This window comes from Myxine glutinosa, chromosome 4 (genome assembly GCF_964187855.1).
Source record: "Myxine glutinosa chromosome 4, kmMyxGlut1.1, whole genome shotgun sequence".
NCBI classification, from domain to species: Eukaryota; Metazoa; Chordata; class Myxini; order Myxiniformes; family Myxinidae; genus Myxine; species Myxine glutinosa.
In genome coordinates, this window is record NC_136264.1 from 17,719,128 (window position 1) to 17,739,173 (window position 20,046).

Consider the following 20,046-nt stretch of genomic DNA (forward strand, 5'->3'; position numbering starts at 1 on the left):
ATGCTCTTGGCTCTTGCTTGGTGGATGTCGTGACAAGCGGACGCATTTCCATTTTGTCTCTCTTGCGTTGGGACAGTCATTACGAGCAGTCACGGTTTTATCCTCTTGGTCCGTGGTTTGCTGACGAGCGGTCACAGCTTTATCCTCGCTTTTGGTCCTGACATTGGCGGTCACAGCTCGTAGACTCTAACACCTTTAACTCGTGGCTTCATGACGGCTGTGTGCACCTGAGAGACCTCCATGCTTTGTAGAGTGTGGGTCGAGGACGGAACGAGGCCCTACTCACTTCATGTTCGGTGGTTGGCAGGTGAACGAACTTCATGCCAAGGCGTGTTTTTTCCCCGCGCATGGACCAGGGACCTGTTCGAGGACCGACGGGGTTCACGGACTGCTCAAAGCTGAGTACTGAGTAAACAAACCAATCACACTTGTGTTACTTTCAGTAATGTTTCCCCTTGTGTTGTATACGAGTCCGTATGTGGGTGCTCCAATTAGGAATTAGATTTTACTGTGCATTATTTTTTTACCGGCATTTCTTTCATTAAACCCAGTATTGTTGCATTTCAATTCCTTGTCGGTTTGATTTGATTATTGTGGTTTGAGGACGCTCCAGTGGAATCCGTGCAGGTAAGAGCCTTGCTGCCCTCCTCCACTCCTCCCGCGTTTAAAGAAGGTCCGCCATAGTTGACTGAATGCCTCGGAGGTAAGCTCGATCAGCCTCCTTTCACCTTGGGGGATCTTAATCCCCTGGCAACACGACAATAGCTTATCGTGGCGTTTCATGGGAGCAACAGGCTCAACCAGAGGTAAAATACGATAAACCACAAACATGTATGATTACCTTTTTAAACAGTTGCTAATGCTGTTTAACACTAAACTGAAAAGGAGGTAACCCGTGGTAAGTTCAATTACTAAGCAGCTAGCTAGCGCTTGCTAAGCCAGCCATTCCTTAACGGTTTTGAATGGAGTGCTTGCTTGAATGCTTTTACCACTTTGTGATCTCTCCACAACAAACTTGGTAAATGAACACACACCCGATGTTCTTGAGACCCGATCATAGAGAGAATGTAATCTATGTACTCCAAAGAGGAATGACCTTTCCTGCCGGTCTCGAAGTGAGCAGATGTTGACGACGTAATGACATCATATATGTAATGACGTAGCATGACGGCCGGACACAAAAATTGCGCTACTTTAATATATATAAGATATGTATTTAACTTCCAGTACGTTTGCAGTCACTACAAAGGGATTAGTGTTACAAATTTACTATAACAATAACGTTACGTTATTATTACGAAAATTATATTATTTTTTTTAAACCGAAGTGAATTCCTTACTTCCGCTTTTACACCGCTTCAATCCATCAACTTTCCATTCATGGCATTGGGATTAAAGTGTTATGGTTATATTTACTATAATATTATTATTATTACGAAAACGATACGACTGAAATGATGCACTACGGTACTGTATTTATAAACCTGGGTTTAATTTGTCCGAAGCGGATGGTGAGTCATAACGCCGAAGGCCGATACGTGCTGTTTTATTGGAAGAGACGTAACGTCTATGATTTAGATATTTGATGATAATTTTAACAATCGCTTTGTTTGTGTTTCACACTGAATAAAAATCGTAAAGGTAGAGCATGGCGATTGTGATATATGACAGGTTTGACGATATGTTCGGCATGAACGGCATCTACATCAAAATGGCGGTGCGTGGAGAGTCAGCCACACCGCCGTAATGACATCAGACATAATCACATCATCCTGTCATGTGACCAGATTCTCAGCTCTGATTGGTATATGTTTGAGGGGACACACATACATACATATACATACAGACGGACAAACACTGTTCTAGACGGCTCTGCCCGATGGGCTACGCCGTACAAATAGGGCCTTGGAGGGGGTGGGTTGCCACCCAAAGTAAGTATTTGCTATCTTCTCCTTTAATTCACTCATGGGAAGCTGGGTGGAACTCTAAAAACCTTTTCATTACCACGTGTACCTCTCTTAATAATGGTGTAGTTTTTTTTTTTTTTTTTTTTACGTTTAACGAGTATTTCTCCTGAGCAATTATCTTTATTTATTTCCCTGTTCAGGATAGCAGGCGACACAGCATTGGAGAGGAACATCCATGAGTCTGTGAGTGCCCAAATTCGCAAGAACTTTGCCAAGACCAAGTGGAAGGTGAGAGCACAAGACAATAACCTGTGGACTACACTGTGTAAAGGTATATGGATAATCACTCCTTTATGATTTCGCTGAATAAGCAGATCACTGTTACTTTCGAGGTGGGATTTCCTTATATGGCGACGCGGTGGCTGCGATGCTGGATCATGGTGAAGTTTTCACTTGCTGTGATGTCTGTCGGGGATTTTGCCTGGAATTACCGCCATACATTTCTGTTCCCCAGGTTATTCCATAAACGCAGTCTATTTACCACCTGTTCACAAATGGTTGCAACACAATATGCTTTGTCCGTCCTATCGATTGGCTCCCAAGAAAATATCGCTAGAAGCCGATTTTTCTTGCTGGAGATTATTGTTGTTGTTGTTGTTGTTGTTATTACTATATCCCCGCAGCCGAAGGCACATGAGCCGTTATGTTTTTGGGGTGTCCGTTCAGCTGTGTGCGCATGCGTGCGTAGCAGATTTTCATTACCGTGATAACTTTGAACTGCTGAATGGGTTTTGACCAAACTTGCTTTAAGTATGCACTTCTGATGCAATGATGAACTGATTAAGTTTAGGGTTCAACTGATTAAGTTTTGGGTTCAATAGGTCAAAGGTCATATGGCATTTGAAAATCATTTTGCAGATCACAACTCGAGTTGGAAGCATTGGATGTTTTCTCTCTTCTACTTATCTTTATTGTCTCTCTCTCGTACTCCCACTCAAGTGACCATTATTTATTTACTTCATGTAACTTGTAACCCTCGCCTGAGGAGAGGGTATTGCATTTGAGTCCGTTTGTTTGTTTGTTTGTTTGTTTGTTTGTTTTTTGTCTGTTTGTTTGTTTGTCTGTTTGTCCACACAGAATAAATATGATTTTCTCTGCAACCAGTCCGATTGACAGGAAATTTTCACCATGAGTGCAAATCCACCTGTATAATTTTATAATGACAATTATGACGTCATATGTCACATGGTTCGGCCGCCATATTGGAAAAACCGAAAAACTTTGCACCTCGATATCTCCGAAAGCGCTGAATAGAAAAAATTGAGACATGTCTCATTGCAAAGAACTCTCCATGGGGAATAAAATATATTAATGATGTTATAGGTGCCTCCATTATGACGTCATAATTCCACAAGTACAAAACTTCATCCTATCAACATTAAATTTCTCGAGCGTCATGCGAGCATAAAGCGAGCATAAATTGGTGGAGAGAAAAAATAAATAATGATGACGTCATCGGTCACGTGGTTCGGCCGCCATATTTGTTTTAACACAAAAGCCTTTAAAACCACTGAAAATACATCCTGGCGAGGGTCTGCAATCTCTGAATGCTCTTTTTCTTGTTTTGTATGTTGAAGGCTCCAGTCACGGATTATATTGTCCTCATCGAGGCCCAGGCCTTTAATAATTGAGATCAAATGTAGGTTGACTTCTAACACGGACATCCATTGATGCATTTTTCTCATGTTCCATTTTCTAATTACGATTATTATTAGTATGATTATTATGATTGCACCATATTTTGTGACGTGTTCTTCTTGGATACCATCACACCGATATACCTAGAACCTCATGGGGCTGCTACAAGTAATGAGATCTGGTTCAAATCTTGCAATTAGTACGATTGGTCCAAAGACTTTGTGGTCATATTGGATATTTGAATCTATTTTCAAGAAGTACTCAAAGACCTTGTTCTTCAGAACCGATGAGCAGATCAATTCAAAACTTCACATACATCTTGGATGAACCGATGCCCGTCCAGTTTGTGAAGACTTATTTAGAAAATAAAAATAAAAAGTTAGGAGGTTGATGGATCTCTATGGAGACAGCTGGTATATATAGTAATATAAGTTACAGGCTGTAACGATTATGGTTTTAACACTGGTGGTCATATTTCCTGAATCCACCCTTTGCAGCCATGATGTCACATGATGGAGACACATATGTGGAACATTAATCCTTATTCCGACAAAGAAAAACAGATTTTTGTAGTTTTGTTGGTTTCAAAAATGATCAATTTGAAGGTGTCTCTTGGTTTCTTCTTTCAATTTGGCTTTACTGCCTGAAAGGTTTGAAAGTTGTTAGCAAGTCGAGTTTTATACCTAGAACCATGATTGTACATTATAAACTTGTTTGTGCATTTATGTTCTTGCCGAACCAAAGTCGATTGCATGTGAGATTTCCACTGCAATCTTGTCCTGTAAATGCAACAAATGAATATGGCAAATTTGAGGCCAATACGGTGCTCAAGTTGCTTCTTGATGTGTGCACAAATGTACGCAACTTTGAGCTTCTTTCTTTTTAAACAGCGTGCATTCAACGCCACAGCTGTGATTAGACACATGAAGAAACTGCAACTGGGGTCCAGCCAAGATGGTGCGGGGGTGAGTCCTCCCCCAGGCAGCCCTGCCAAGAGTGATTCTACAAACAAGCAGTGTGAGTTTCGAGTTAGTGAAGAAAGGGAGGGGGGATGCATGCTTAAAGGTGTGTGTGTGTGTGTGTGTGTGTGTGTGTGTGTGTGTGACTGCATTGACAGGTCTTACTAACGTCAACCGTCACTCAAAGGGTCTATAGCCCTGAAGATCGCTGAATTCACATTGCATTCAATAACTGTATGATTTTCCCTAAGCATCGCTCAAATGCAAATCTAATTTGCCGGCTGTGCATGTGAGAACGCACATGGCGGGGACACTATTCTTTATGGTTTATAAGGTTTATTATGAAAGAATATGGAGGTTGAGGAAGACGAAACACTATAAATAACGGAACGGACCTGGTGGTCAAAAAACACACGAATGGAGAAAAAGGAAACACACAAGCTTATTGTACAAAGTGAAGAAACCTGAAACCCATTTAGAGGCCACGAAAATACCGGACTCAAAGCAGAACAAAGGGAAATGCAGACGAGAGCTTGAGGTAGGCACGAGCTGGTTTGTCCACAATAATGGCACGATGCAGACTGGTGTGTGGTACAGGGCTGGAGATGAGATGGGCAATGGTGGGGAGATGGCATCCATGATCTCTTAAGCATTCTGCACCAAAGGAGTGTCAAAGATGTCAGGCAACGAAGAAGAAAGAAATAGGTGGACTTTGTCTTGCGCACGTGCGGACGTACCTTTTTAAGCCTTTTGGGCCCACCTTCCAGGACACGGCTGGTCCTATAATTGGCTGTCCCACCACATGGGATGACCCACCTGCTAAAACTTCCCAACTCCATCACATGACCCTCTGCACCTTACTATACTGCTGAGTGCATGGTGCTCCATAAGCCGCCAGTAATGGATTCCCCAATCATTGCCCGTAGCATGTTTACATGCCCGTTTTCACTCGCCTCAAGTCCTCTACCTATTCTCGCCTGTAGACAGGAGTTTATACACAACACAGCCGTATCCTAAGCTGTTCTATTATGGACGGTCACTGCCTCCTAAGTGGACATATTACATATGACTTACCTCTGATGTACCCCTAACGCAGGTGTAAATGTAACTTACGGACGTTATTGCACATGGACGCAAGCTATTCTTAAGACATTCTAGTTATATATGGAATGATGGTATGAAATAAAGTGTGTTTGACCAGCTTAACTAATTTGCCTAAAACTAAATTTAATGAACTGTTAGACTCACTCAGGTTTGTATCGCATCGGCTTAAGCGGCTGTCATTTGTCAACAAGTTGCCCTCTTTGTAACCGCAACCGAGCGTGTGTTCATGGTCTTTTTCCCACCGCCACTGAAGGTGGACAGAGGTTATGTTTTCAGCCGTTTGTCTGTCTGTCTCTCTGTGAACAGGATATCTCAAACTGTTGTGAACAGCTTCAGATCGAAATTTCGTGGAAGTGTTGGGTGTGGGACAAGAACGAAATGATTACATTTTGGTGAAGATCTGGATCTAGATACTGTAATTTTTAAAGTGATTTTTCACCATTGAGAAATAGGCCCAACAACGATATACAGTACACCACGATATATGAAAAATTTTACGGACAGATTCGGACAAAGCTCGGTGGTTGAGTTGGGTGTATAACAAAGAGCAGGTAATTTAATTTTGGCGAAGATCCGAATCCGCATCCGCTAATTTTTTTAATGATTCTTCAGCATTGAGTGATCGGACTAAAACCGATTATATAGCACGGTATTTCAAAAAGATAAAGACAGATTCAGCCGAAATTTTCTGGATAGGTTGGGTGTGTGACAAGGCTGAATCGATCGATTTTGGTGAAAATCCAACTCCTGATACGATAATTTTCACCATTGATTGAAGAGTGATTCTTCACCATTGAGAGATGGGGCCAAAAACGATATATATCATAATATCGTAAAAAGTTGTGAACGGCTTTTGCGAAAACTTGGTGGATGAGTTGGTTCGGTGACAAGAACAAGCCTATTAGATTTTGGCTCAGGTCCGTATCCAGATCAGGCATATTGGTGGGATATAAAAGGTAAACTGTTCACCTGCTGGAGGTATGCACTCTGCCGAGTGCCGTTCTCGTTTGTTTCTGCACCCGTCATATGCTACCTGCAGACCCAGATGTTACCAACGCGTGGGTTGCCTCTAATATAGAATTGCTTGATAATTTTCCTCGTTACAAACAAAATATTTTTCTTGTATGAAATCTGTTATTGTTTTTCGATTTTGCATTGAGTTTAACAAGCTTGATTAAAGCAACTCAACAAATCAATCCTAAATATCCCAGTGGCATACACACTACATGACCAAAAGTATGTGGATACCCGTTCTAATTAGTGGATTCGGCTGTTTCAGGCAAACCTATTGCTGACAGGTATATATAACCAAGCACACAGCCATACAATCTCCAGAGACAAACATTGGCAGTACAATGGGCCGTACTGAAGAGCTCAGTGACTTTCAACGAAGCATCGTCACAGGATGCCACCTTTCCAACAAGTCCGTTTGTCAAATTTCTGCCCTGCTAGAGCTGCCCCGGTCAACTGTAAGTTCTGTTATTGTGAGGTGGAAACGTCTAGGAGCAACAACAGCTCAGCTGCAAAGTGGTAGGCCACACAAGCTCACAGAACGGGACTGCTGAGTGTTGAACCGCGTAGCGCGTAAAAATCGTCTGTCCTGAGTTGCCACACTCACTACCAAGTTCCAAACTGCTTCTGGAAGCAACTTCAGCACAACAACTGTTCATCGGGAGCTTCATGAAATGGGTTTCCATGGCCGAGCAGCCGCACACAAGCCTAAGATCATCATGCGCAATGCCAAGCGTCGGTTAGAGTGGCGTAAAGGTTGCTGCCATTGGACTCTGGAGCAGTGGAAACGCGTTCTCTGAAGTGATGAATCATGCTTCACCATATGGCAGTGCGACGGACGAATCTGGGTTTGACGGATGCCAGGAGAACGCCACCTGCCTGAATGCATAGTGCCAACTGTAAAGTTTGGTGGAGGAGGAATAATGGTCTGGGGCTGTTTATCATGGTTCGGGCTTGGCCCCTTAGTTCCAGTGAAGGGAAATCTTAACGCTACAGCATACAACGACATTCTAGACGATTGAGTGCTTCCAACTTTGTGGCAACAGTTTGAGGAAGGCCCTTTCCTGTTTCAGCATGACAATGCCCCTGTGCACAAAGCGAAGTCTATACAGAAATGGTTTGTCAAGATCGGTGTGGAAGAACTTGACTGGCCTGCACAGAGCCCTGACCTCAACCTCATCGAACAGCTTTGGGATGAGTTGGAACGCTGACAGCAAGCCAGGCCTAATCACCCAACATCAGTGCCGGACCTCACTAATGCTCTTGTGGCTGAATGGAAGCAAATCCCTGCAGCAATGTTCCAACATCTAGTGGAAAGCCTTCCCAGAAGAGTGGAGGCTGTTATAGCAGCAAAGGGATGGACCAACTCCATATTAAATCCCATGATTTTGGAATGAGATGTTCGATAATCAGGTGTCCATACTTTTGGTCATGTAGTGTATGTGTGGTGCAGAAAAGTAAATTAAACGATGTTAGAAACGACATTGCTTGTTCGCTATCCACAAACGACATTGTTTGTTCGCTATCCAAAAACGACATTGCTTGTTCGCTATCCCAAAAAAACATTGCTTGTTTGCTATTCAAAAACGGCATTGCTTGTTCGCTATCCAAAAACTACATTGTTTGTTCGCTATCCAAAAACGACTTTGTTTGTTCACTATCCAAAAACGACATTGCTTGTTTGCTATCCAAAAACGACATTGCTTGTTTGCTATCCAAAAAACGACTTTGTTTGTTCACTATCCAAAAACGACATTGCTTGTTTGCTATCCAAAAACGACTTTGTTTGTTCACTATCCAAAAACGACATTGCTTGTTTGCTATCCAAAAACGACTTTGTTTGTTCGCTATCCAAAAACTACATTGTTTGTTCGCTATCCAAAAACGGCATTGTTGGTTCGCTATCCAAAAACGACATTGCTTGTTTGCTATCCAAAAACGACTTTGTTTGTTCGCTATCCAAAAACGACATTGCTTGTTTGCTATCCAAAAACGACTTTGTTTGTTCACTATCCAAAAACGACACTGCTTGTTTGCTATCCAAAAACGACTTTGTTTGTTCGCTATCCAAAAACGACATTGCTTGTTTGCTATCCAAAAACGACTTTGTTTGTTCGCTATCCAAAAACGACATTGCTTGTTTGCTATCCAAAAACGACATTGCTTGTTCGCTATCCAAAAACGACATTGCTTGTTCGCTATCCAAAAACGACATTGCTTGTTTGCTATCCAAAAACGACTTTGTTTGTTCGCTATCCAAAAACGACATTGCTTGTTCGCTATCGAAAAACGACACTGCTTGTTTGCTATCCAAAAACGACTTTGTTTGTTCACTATGCAAAAACGGCATTGTTTGTTCGCTATCGAAAAACGACATTGCTTGTTCGCTATCCAAAAACGGCATTGCTTGTTCACTATCCAAAAACGACACTGCTTGTTTGCTATCCAAAAACGGCATTGCTTGTTCACTATCCAAAAACGACACTGCTTGTTTGCTATCCAAAAACGACTTTGTTTGTTCGCTATCGAAAAACGGCATTGCTTGTTCGCTATCCAAAAACGGCATTGCTTGTTCACTATCCAAAAACGACACTGCTTGTTTGCTATCCAAAAACGACTTTGTTTGTTCACTATGCAAAAACGGCATTGTTTGTTCGCTATCGAAAAACGACTTTGTTTGTTCACTATGCAAAAACGACTTTGTTTGTTCACTATGCAAAAACGACTTTGTTTGTTCGCTATCGAAAAACGACATTGTTTGTTCACTATGCAAAAACGGCATTGTTTGTTCGCTATCCAAAAACGACTTTGTTTGTTCACTATGCAAAAACGACATTGCTTGTTCGCTATCGAAAAACGACTTTGTTTGTTCACTATGCAAAAACGGCATTGTTTGTTCGCTATCGAAAAACGACACTGCTTGTTCGCTATCCAAAAACGACTTTGTTTGTTCGCTATCCAAAAACGACTTTGTTTGTTCACTATGCAAAAACGACACTGCTTGTTTGCTATCCAAAAACGACTTTGTTTGTTCACTATGCAAAAACGACTTTGTTTGTTCGCTATCGAAAAACGACATTGTTTGTTCACTATGCAAAAACGGCATTGTTTGTTCGCTATCCAAAAACGACTTTGTTTGTTCGCTATCGAAAAACGACATTGTTTGTTCACTATGCAAAAACGGCTTTGCTTGTTCGCTATCCAAAAACGACTTTGTTTGTTCACTATGCAAAAACGACATTGCTTGTTCGCTATCGAAAAACGACTTTGTTTGTTCACTATGCAAAAACGGCATTGTTTGTTCGCTATCGAAAAACGACACTGCTTGTTCGCTATCCAAAAACGACTTTGTTTGTTCGCTATCCAAAAACGACTTTGTTTGTTCACTATCCAAAAACGACATTGCTTGTTCGCTATCCAAAAACGACATTGCTTGTTCGCTATCCAAAAACGACATTGCTTGTTCGCTATCGAAAAACGACATTGCTTGTTCGCTATCGAAAAACGACATTGCTTGTTCGCTATCCAAAAACGACTTTGTTTGTTCGCTATCGAAAAACGACATTGCTTGTTCGCTATCGAAAAACGACATTGCTTGTTCGCTATCCAAAAACGGCATTGCTTGTTCGCTATCGAAAAACGACACTGCTTGTTCGCTATCCAAAAACGACATTGCTTGTTTGCTATCCAAAAACGACTTTGTTTGTTCGCTATCCAAAAACGACTTTGTTTGTTCGCTATCCAAAAACGACATTGCTTGTTCGCTATCGAAAAACGACATTGCTTGTTCGCTATCGAAAAACGACATTGCTTGTTCGCTATCGAAAAACGACACTGCTTGTTCGCTATCCAAAAACGACATTGCTTGTTTGCTATCCAAAAACGACTTTGTTTGTTCGCTATCCAAAAACGACTTTGTTTGTTCGCTATCCAAAAACGACATTGCTTGTTCGCTATCCAAAAACGACATTGCTTGTTCGCTATCGAAAAACGACATTGCTTGTTCGCTATCGAAAAACGACACTGCTTGTTCGCTATCCAAAAACGACATTGCTTGTTTGCTATCCAAAAACGGCATTGCTTGTTCGCTATCGGAAAACGACATTGCTTGTTCGCTATCGGAAAACGACATTGCTTGTTCGCTATCGAAAAACGACACTGCTTGTTTGCTATCCAAACCGCTGAAGGGATTTTAATCAAACTTGTTTCTTTATTGGACAGTCAACGAGGGCATCTACCCATTATCACGGGCAGGGACTACGTGGAGGCATATTGGCGACACAGTCGCCTTGCTCTAGTTTTTTTCGTATTTTGTTGGTGCCTAAAACACTCACCTACCCAATAAGAAAAAATTTATATTTAATATGAGATTACACACACACACACTATTTTATAATAATTTAATATTACCTGACGTATAGCTACAAAGGTTCAGGCACTATTAAGCGATTTTTGAAAAGAAAAAAAAATACAGGTATATACAAAAAAGAATTGTTTTTCAAAATGTAATTATTTTCTTTTTTGGCTTACAGCACTCCCCGGCACTCATTGATGAACCTCTGAAATTTGACAAAGATCCGTTCAGCCATCTCTGATAAAATAGCGACACATAGACACACACAGATATAAGCAGACAAACGGCTCTCTTATAGTATAGATGGCTTTGTGGTGTAAATGGGAAAGTGGATCAATCAGTTCATTCAAACCATTTTTCTGACCCTGGATTAGTCAAAACTGGTTGGACACACTTTCTTGCATCAACAAGGTATATGCACAATTGTAAAAATATGTGTGTTTTGAAGATGATGTGCTGCGAGTCATGGTAAATGGGGAAATGTGAGAAATACTTGATGTGTTTCACCCACAGGTTGATGGGCTGCATTGATTTCCTCACCCTAGCTACACCCTTTACCCTCTCTCCACCGCACCCTTTCCATCTCTCCAAGCAATGATGCTAATGACTTGCAACGGGGTATTCCTGCTCCCCCCTCAAGCTCTCTGCTTGCCTGCATGCTTACAAATAGAATTTCTTGGCATTGCAGTTGGGGAAGGGTGAGGTGGGGTTAGGGTTTTGCAAATATCATAGCCATAAGGGAATCATTTATGATCATGGAACTGAAAATGCTACTTCCACTGCATCGGAAAAAAACCCGATTCCCAGTTGGAAAGCTCAGAGTTGCATAATTTTTGCACATTGAGGAAGCTTTTGCACCATGAGACTTCCCATACCGTACCAGCCTGGCTGTCCGGCATGTTGCTCTAGTTCTTCGCTTCTCTACATCTACATGCACGATACCCGGCAGCATGATGATAAGGGCTCTAGAAGAACTGGCATGACCTTCCGACTATTGGATTCTGACCCTTTGTAAGCTCAGTACATGAGTTTTGTCTGCTTTGTTTTGTTTTTGTTTTCATACTTATATTCACCCAAGTGGTTACAAATAAACATTTCCTCATTTTCACGTGTCCTACCTTGTTTATATTGCTTGCTGGGTGTTGTTTTTGTTGTTGTTGTTGTATAGCCCCGGACAGTACTCTTGAACAAGCCCGTGGCACGGAGACAGCCAATCGACCTCACAGAAGCGACCCAGAGATCCCCCACATCCAAGATGGGGTACCCCCACCTTCACAAATGCAGGGCCATGACAGAGTTAGAGAGAGAGAGAGTGTGAGGGAGAGAGAGAGAAAGAGAAAGACAAGAGGGGAATGGTCCATCGTGCCATGACAAATCCGAGCAGAAGGGAAGAATGTAGAAGATTTGGCCCCAGACTTCCGTTTAGGGGGTACAACCACCACGAAGAGGCGTCCCCGATATCTGTGCTTGGTGGGTGTTTTACATTTTCGTATTTTAAATGGTGAATCATGCTGGACGCACAGCATCTCGTTAGGAGAAATATGCTGATGCAAAGTTTCATTTAAATTGTTGGAGAAAGTGCTGCAAGGATTGTAAACATTTGCCTTCAATTGTGAAGACTTCAACTGTTCCCACCTTCACCCCCACCCTGACCCCTCTTCCCAATTGGAAAGTAATTTACCTTCCCTTTAAGTAAAACACACTGGAGTGTTATGCAAAATGATTTGAAAGGACTGAAGAGGAAGATTGTGGAGACTAGAGACCTTTTGGACCATGTTGCCCAAAATTCCACGGGACACAAGCAAAAATGTGATTTATTGTGCATTTATTTTCAGGAGTTGCGAATGCATAATTGGACTTGGATATGAATCATTCCAAACACATTCTTGTGCTAGGAAGTCGACCGTCAGGTCATTTGACAAAAGCAGCAGCAAAGCATATTCCCATGCTTGTTGTTGTTGTTGTTGTTGTTGTTGTTGTTATTATTGTTATATCGCCCCAGACAGTTCTCTTGAACAAGCCCGCGGCACGAAGACAGCCGATCGATCTCCCTGGAGAAACCCAGAGATCTCCCACATCCAGGATGGTGTACCCCCACCTTTACGAAGTCAGGGCCGCGACAGAGTTAGAGTTAGAGAGAGTGAGAGGAGAGAGAGACAGAGACAGAGACAGAGACAGAGACAGACAGACAGAGAGAGAGAGAGAGAGAGAGAGAGAGAGAGAGAGAGAGAGAGAGAGAGAGAGAGAGAGAGAGAGAGAGAGAGAGAGAGAGAGAGAGAGAGAGAGAAAAGACAGAAGAGACAGACAGAGCGAGAGTGACAGACAGACAGAGCGAGAGAGAGCGAGAGACAGACAGACAGACAGAGAGAGAGAGAGAGAGAGCGAAAGACACGGACAGAGAGAGAGAGAGAGAGAGAGAGAGAGAGAGAGAGAGAGAGAGAGAAACAGACACACAAAAAGAAAAAAGAGAAAGAGAAAAGGACAAAAAGAGAGACTTTTTGACTTTTGAGTCCTTTTATTACAAAAATACAAAAAGTAAAAATACACATGTTTTACAATCAAATCAATAATGCCAACAAAACGAAGAACCACCCAATGATCATCAAATAAAAGAAACATAATCAGCATCTCATAACAGTATTTTCAATTCGTTTTCTTCAACCTCACAAAAACCACCGACACACCAAGTATCAATAAAGTTTTGAAGATTTCCGGCCTCGTTGGAAAAGGTAAACTCAAGTTTCAATCTTGCTGAGACCAATGCATTAAAAGACACCATGATATTGCAGTGCTCTGTCGGTTTGTCAGATAGTTTATCTTTTCTTGTTAAATAAACAGCAAGTTTTGCAGTTGCTATTAGTAAACTAAACAGTTTAGATGCAGGATCTTGTTTAGGAGCAAAACAAAAGATGAAATTTCTCAAAGAAAAAGTCATATGCATTTTGTGTGCAATATAATTCAACCAATGAAACAAAGGAAATAATCGTACACAGTCTATGAATGCATGAAACAAGTCCTCATTCACTGTACAGAAGGGACAACAAACAGATACAGGAGAAAAATGTCTAATAAATGTGTTGGAGGGAACAATCCAGTGGGCCAAACGCCACTGGAGATCACCTGTTCTTTTTGATATGGGCTCACTATACATGGCTTCCCAGATAGGTTCGGAGGGGGGGTCCTCCGGGTAACAATCCTTTCCATCGGGTAACTCCATTTAACAAAGGGTTCCCATGTAACAATTTAAGGCACATCTTATAGATGCCCTTGCTGTCCATGGACTGGAAAAGCTTTGACCCATCGCTTACAGGGGGCAAATCGTTTTGAATGGGTTCAACAATCAATTTAGGCACTGTTGGCTCATTCAAATCTTCTTCTGTACCTCGAGTCCGAGTTAGGCCAAGTTGCCGTCCCACCTGAATCATTTTCTTCAAAATTTTTGCAATCACCCTATGGGACCAAATCCCTGTCAGGTCTGCGATTTCACTTTTGGATTTCCAACCATACCCTGAGTCATGTCGGAGATGCCGCACCTTCACGATACCAGCTGCTATAAAATGTTGGCAAAAATCTCGACTTTTTGGAATGTTGCGAAAGAGAGGGTTATAAAACAAAGGCTCATGTGCTAGCATTTTTGTGACGTATGTGTCCGCCTGACGACTCACAGAAAGGCTCTGCCAGGCATTCAAGAGGCTTTGGTAAAAAGCAGGGAGGAGCGATATGTCGACATGTTGGAGGTTCATTTGAAAAAGTTCAAAATCGTACCCGAGCCTACCCGCTCGCTGTAGTACAAGGCGTGCAGGGAGCCGGCCTGACAGATGTTCCATGTAGAGATGTTCCATGTGTTGATATACTTTCGCTTTAAAAATCGTTTTCTCTGCAAGCGCTTGTCCCATCAATGCGAATCTTTAAACATAGGAGGGACTTCCCCATGGAGAATATTTTAATGATACCTCTGACTTCATAGGTCACATGGTATGGCAGCCATATGGGATTTAAGGAAAATATTTAGCCATCTTTTGCTCCAAAAACACAATGAAAAAAATTGAAACTTGGCATTTATGAACTCCCCATGGAGTATATAGGGTGTTAATGATGACCTCATCGGTGAAGTTGTATTCCAGCCATAATTAGTTGAATTGAAATCTTTATCTGAAAAATCGGAAACTTCATATATCTGATCTACAACCGGATGTGAATAATTTAATTTATGACGTCGCCAGTAACGTGGTCTAGTGGCCATATTGGATTGAAAATAAAAACGTAAAAACAATTCTCAAATCGATAAATCAAACAGCTTAACAAATCGATACAAAACTTCATACATATGATTGACTAGCCATGGGGAATATAGTTTGAATACTTTTTTTCATAATCACCTTCATTGACAAAATTTAGCCTTAATGTGCACAAAAGTCGTTGTGAAATATCCTAATCGTCGATCAATCTACGACATAAGAGAGATGTCTGTCTCTGTGTGTGTGTGTGTGTGTGTGTGTGTGTGTGTCTGTCGCCATTTTTCTCAGAGATGGCTGAACGGATCTTCGTCAAACTTTCAGAGGTTCATCAGTGAGTGCCTGGGAGTGTTTTAGGCCAAAAAAAAGAACAAAAAACCGATCGTATTTTATGGAGTAATTTTTTTATTTTTTTTTATCGCTCGATAGTGCCTAAGCCTTTTAAAATAATGACAGTTATATACAAGTACACATTCGCATAAATAAATACAAAACAATCACCAGACATTTGAATACAAATAAATCAAACAATTCCGGAAGTGTACGAAGTTGATAGTATGGCTTCTTCTTCTTCCTGATCGGCATCACACTTAACTCAGAAACGTGACGAAGGCCACATTCACCCACCAGCATATATATGAACCCTCTTCCCCTCCTGCCTCCCCCTTCCCCTCCCCTTCCCCCCTCCCCCTTTTCCCCCCTCTCCCTCCTCCCCTTCCCCCCTCTTTCCTCTTCCCTCCTCTTTCCCCCCCTACCCTTCACCCCTTCCCCTTCCCCCCTTCCCTTCACCCCCTCCCCTTCCCCCCCTTCCCCTGCCCTTCTCCCCCTCCCCTTCCCCCCCTTCCCTCCCATTCCCCCCTCCCTCCTTGCCTCCCCTTCCCCCCCTCCCTTCCGCCCCTCTCCCCCTGCTCCCCCCCCGCTCCCCCCCCGCTCTCCTCCCCCCCCCGCTCCCCCCTCCCCCCCGCTCTCCTCCCCCCTCCCCCGCCCGGCAACGCCGGTTACTTCTGCTAGTAATCAATAAAGCTATGGATAGTGCTTAGATTATACAGGTACATATATGGGCCATAATAGTAGCGTATTCAGTTAATTTTGGAGCCTGGTGTTGGCTTAGCGGTTAGGGTGCCGGCTTTGGATCGCAACGATCCTGGGTTCCGAATCCCGGTTGATCGCTGAATTAACACCAGGGGGGTTGATTCATCCTTCCGAGGTTGGCAAACTTAGTACCAGTTCACTAGTAATTCCCTGTGTGTCGCAAAAAGGCGACTAACAGTGTTGGCGGCAGGAAGGACATCCGGCCATAAAACATTGCTTCAAAAAGGGGACCATGGTGTCCGAAAAAGGCCCAAACACTGCTCTGCGGGGAAAAATGGCCTCTAAAGGTGGTCTCATTCAGTTAACGTTGGTATTTTTGTTCAGAATGAATGCGCGAAACTGGACTATAGCCTCTCTCCCTGCCATAAAGCACCCATCGAGCACTTACCTACGGCAACGCAAACAAGACGCAAATGCACGTGATGAACTGGAACAACGCACATAACCAAATATAAAATTTTCCTGCCTTTCCCCACAGAGTTCAGGTGTGGAAGGATGTTGAAAAATCCTGCAGGTAGCCCAGTCACTGTTGAACCTGTGCGGGACGTGCTGCAGACATGGAACCATGGTGGCCATAAGGTACTGGCTGAGATTCAAAAGGCGGCACTTTACGTAGATGGCGAGCATGTCACTGGGACCCGTCCTGGAGCTGAAATGTGAATGGTCCCAGCTGACAACTGACTCACACTGGGGAGGACCAGAAGTGCCGGAGCTTATCGCTTTGGTGGGTTAGCTTAGTCCTGACCAGTCCGAGATGCCTATGAAAAGCAGCTTCACTCTGCGACCTCTGTTGAACCGCTTGCTGCTTCATGTTGTGCTGGTGCAGCAGGGGTGGGAGGGTGAGCTTTTGATGGACGCAGCTAATCCAACAGCAGTGGCAGCTTTCCGCCCAACATTAGTAGCGCTGCTGAGACCCAGCACACAGCAATTTTAGCAGCACATGGTACAACAGACTCCACTTAGCATGCTATTTGAATGGCTTTGGTGAAAGTCAAATCATCGGATTCAAGCAACAGACTCTCGGGCACTTGCACACTTGAGGTTTCTTGCAATAGGTGAGTCCCGAATCATTTGTCATGAAGCGCTTGGAATGTACATGAAAGTGCCAATTTCTGCAATGCAGCTGTAAGCTGTAAAATTGCCCCGCTGTTTGAAAGTGACCCGATGGCGGTGACAGCTCTGGGTGGTGGTGAAGTGTGCCTTGAGAACAGCAACAACCTCAGTGTATGTCAGCTTGTCCCAATGTGGAGGAGACATGTCTGTCCGTCAGCCCCAGGGAGTGCAGCAGCAGAGTGCATTGGCAGGTATCACTCACATCCTTCAAGCGGAGTGCGAGTCTATGTCTGGAAGGATAATGTCCAGCGGTTCCAGGGAACAGGCGACTCTCTGGGCAGAGCTAGAAAGGCAGGCGGGCGTGAAAACAAATCTTCAGCCATCCCATGCTCATCGCCAAATGTCATAGTGTAAACAAGAATGACTGCATTGCAGTCACAACCTGCGACAAAATCCGGTCACGGCCGATTGGGAGACATGCATTTAAACACTCTTCAAAGATGAACAGCGCGATTGGGTAACACACATTTAAAGTGCTATTAAAAAAATTAACTCGACACCTCTCACCATGTCAGCCTCCGCCACGGTTATATCAGAACGACACGATTCGTCACACGGTTACGGATTGTTTTACCCCAATATGAGGTCATTCAAAAATTATGTAACGCTATTGTTTGTTTTTTAGTAATTCGCGTAACATAATGCGTAATGATTGTTACCATGTTTCTCTGACGTACCGTGTGTTCTAATGGGCTTGGTTAAGGCTTAATATTATTCAAAATATGATTAGATTTTTTTGGGGTCTCTCATCTTGAATAACACTCGACCCAAACAAAGCCAATGGAAATGTGATGCAACAAACCTCGGCATTGTATAATCAGCAGAGGCCTACAGGCCTAATGTTTTAGGTGCACTAGAAAACCAAGATGGCGGCCATACAATTTTGTCTTGGTGCTATGGTGGGTGGAGTCCAGCAACAGATGTTGGTGTGGTCTGGTGGCTGTCCGACAAATGGGTGCATATTTCAAAAATCGACCCTCAAAAAGAGCCCCAACAACAACAAATTTACAAAGGTGCAGAATACCTTGTGACGAAATGGAAGTTATGATTACCCTCGCAGGAGCATAGAGTATTGCATTTGGGTCCGTTTGTCTGTTTGTTTGTCTGTCTGTTTGTCCGCAAAGAATAAATATGATTTTCTCGGCAACCGTTGGTCCGATTGACAGGAAATTTCCACCATAGGTGCAACTCCACCTGTAGAATTTTTTTAATGATAATTATGACGTCATAGGTCACGTGGTATGGGCGCCATCTTGGAAAAACCGAAAAACTTTGCACCTCTATATCTACGAAAGTGCTGCATGGAAAAAATTGAGACATGGCTCATTGTGAAGAACTTTCCATGGGAAATAAAACATGTTGATGTCATATGTGCCTCCATTATGACATCATAATTCGACAAGTACAAAACTTCATTTTCTCAAGATTAAATTTCTTGAGCATCATGTCGGGATAAATTTTTGGGGAAAAAAAAAATGATGACGTCATCGGTCACGTGGTTCGGCCACCATATTTGTTTTCAACACAAAAGCTTTAAAAACCACTGAAAATACATCCTGGCGAGGGTCTTTTTTTTCCCTTTTTTTTGTATACAGAGTCGAGGCTCGTGAAAAAGCTAACATTTATCAAACAAACAAATCAAACAAACAAGCAAACAAAGTATATAAAAAGGGGAGCGGTCGACAAGATGGGGAGAGAAGGGGAGGAAGCACACAAACACAACATTTGAGAGCAGGGACATCGGGAGATGTGTGGGAGGGAGAGGGCCTGAGGGGGAGGCAGGATAGGTATAAAACGCAAGGACACCAAGGACTTCCAGGAAAGAAGTCGGCACCTCAAAAAAGTGGATTTGGAGTGAAATTAGCAGGGGTAGAAAAGATCAAGGTTTTGGATTGGGGAAGATAAGAGATGGTGGTGAACAGCCGTTTTAAAGACCTGGAGGGAGGAGTGGGATTGAAGAGAGTGAGGGAGTTTGTTCCAGAGGCGGGAGAAAAGAGGAATGAAAGAGTGAAGGTGAGCAGAGAGTCTTTATTTTGGCAGTTTAACCATAAGAGGGTTGCAGGCAGATCTTGTGCGACCTGCAGGAATATTTGGGGGACAGAGCCCAGAGAGAGCTGGGGGAGCAAGGCCGGAGAGGAGTCGGTAGAAGACAGAAAGACCACCTACCTGCCTGGGGTGAGTGAGTGAAAGACCCTCAGAGATAGCTTCATCGTGGGAGATTCCAATGATTCTGAAAGCTTTGGTTTCAACAGCGTGAAGACGAGCCAGGTGTGAGGCAGGAGCACCAGCCCAGAGGGGAGAGCAGTACTCCATTGAGCTGCGGATGAAAGCCTTGTATGTGGTGAGGAGCTCAGGTGTGCCAAGGAAGGACTTCGCACGACGGAGGATGCCCAGTCGGCGACTGGCTTTGGAGGCCACCTTGGAAATGTGGTTTTCCCAGGAAAGATCATGGCAGATAGTGAGACCCAAAAGCTTGAGTGACAGAACTTCTTGGAGAGGATTATTCAGAAAGTGGATGGGAGGGTTGTCCAGTCGGTCTTTTCGGAGAGACATCGTAAGAGTGTGAGATTTGT

The 20,046-nt window shown here is 43.1% G+C and overlaps 1 protein-coding gene across 2 annotated transcripts in view; it reads left to right on the forward strand.

Moving 5' to 3' along the window:
* The window catches only part of LOC137424474 (calcium/calmodulin-dependent protein kinase type 1D), a 99,365-nt gene extending 87,224 nt beyond the window's left edge, over positions 1-12,141 (forward strand). For both annotated transcript variants that reach the window (XM_068111960.2, XM_068111963.2), the window contains exons 9-11: positions 2,108-2,195; positions 4,496-4,622; positions 11,547-12,141. In XM_068111960.2, the coding sequence (XP_067968061.1) occupies positions 2,108-2,195; positions 4,496-4,622; positions 11,547-11,551 (220 nt within the window). In that variant the 3' untranslated portion in view covers positions 11,552-12,141. The remainder of the gene's footprint in view (positions 1-2,107; positions 2,196-4,495; positions 4,623-11,546) is intronic.
* The last annotated feature ends 7,905 nt before the right edge of the window (positions 12,142-20,046 follow it).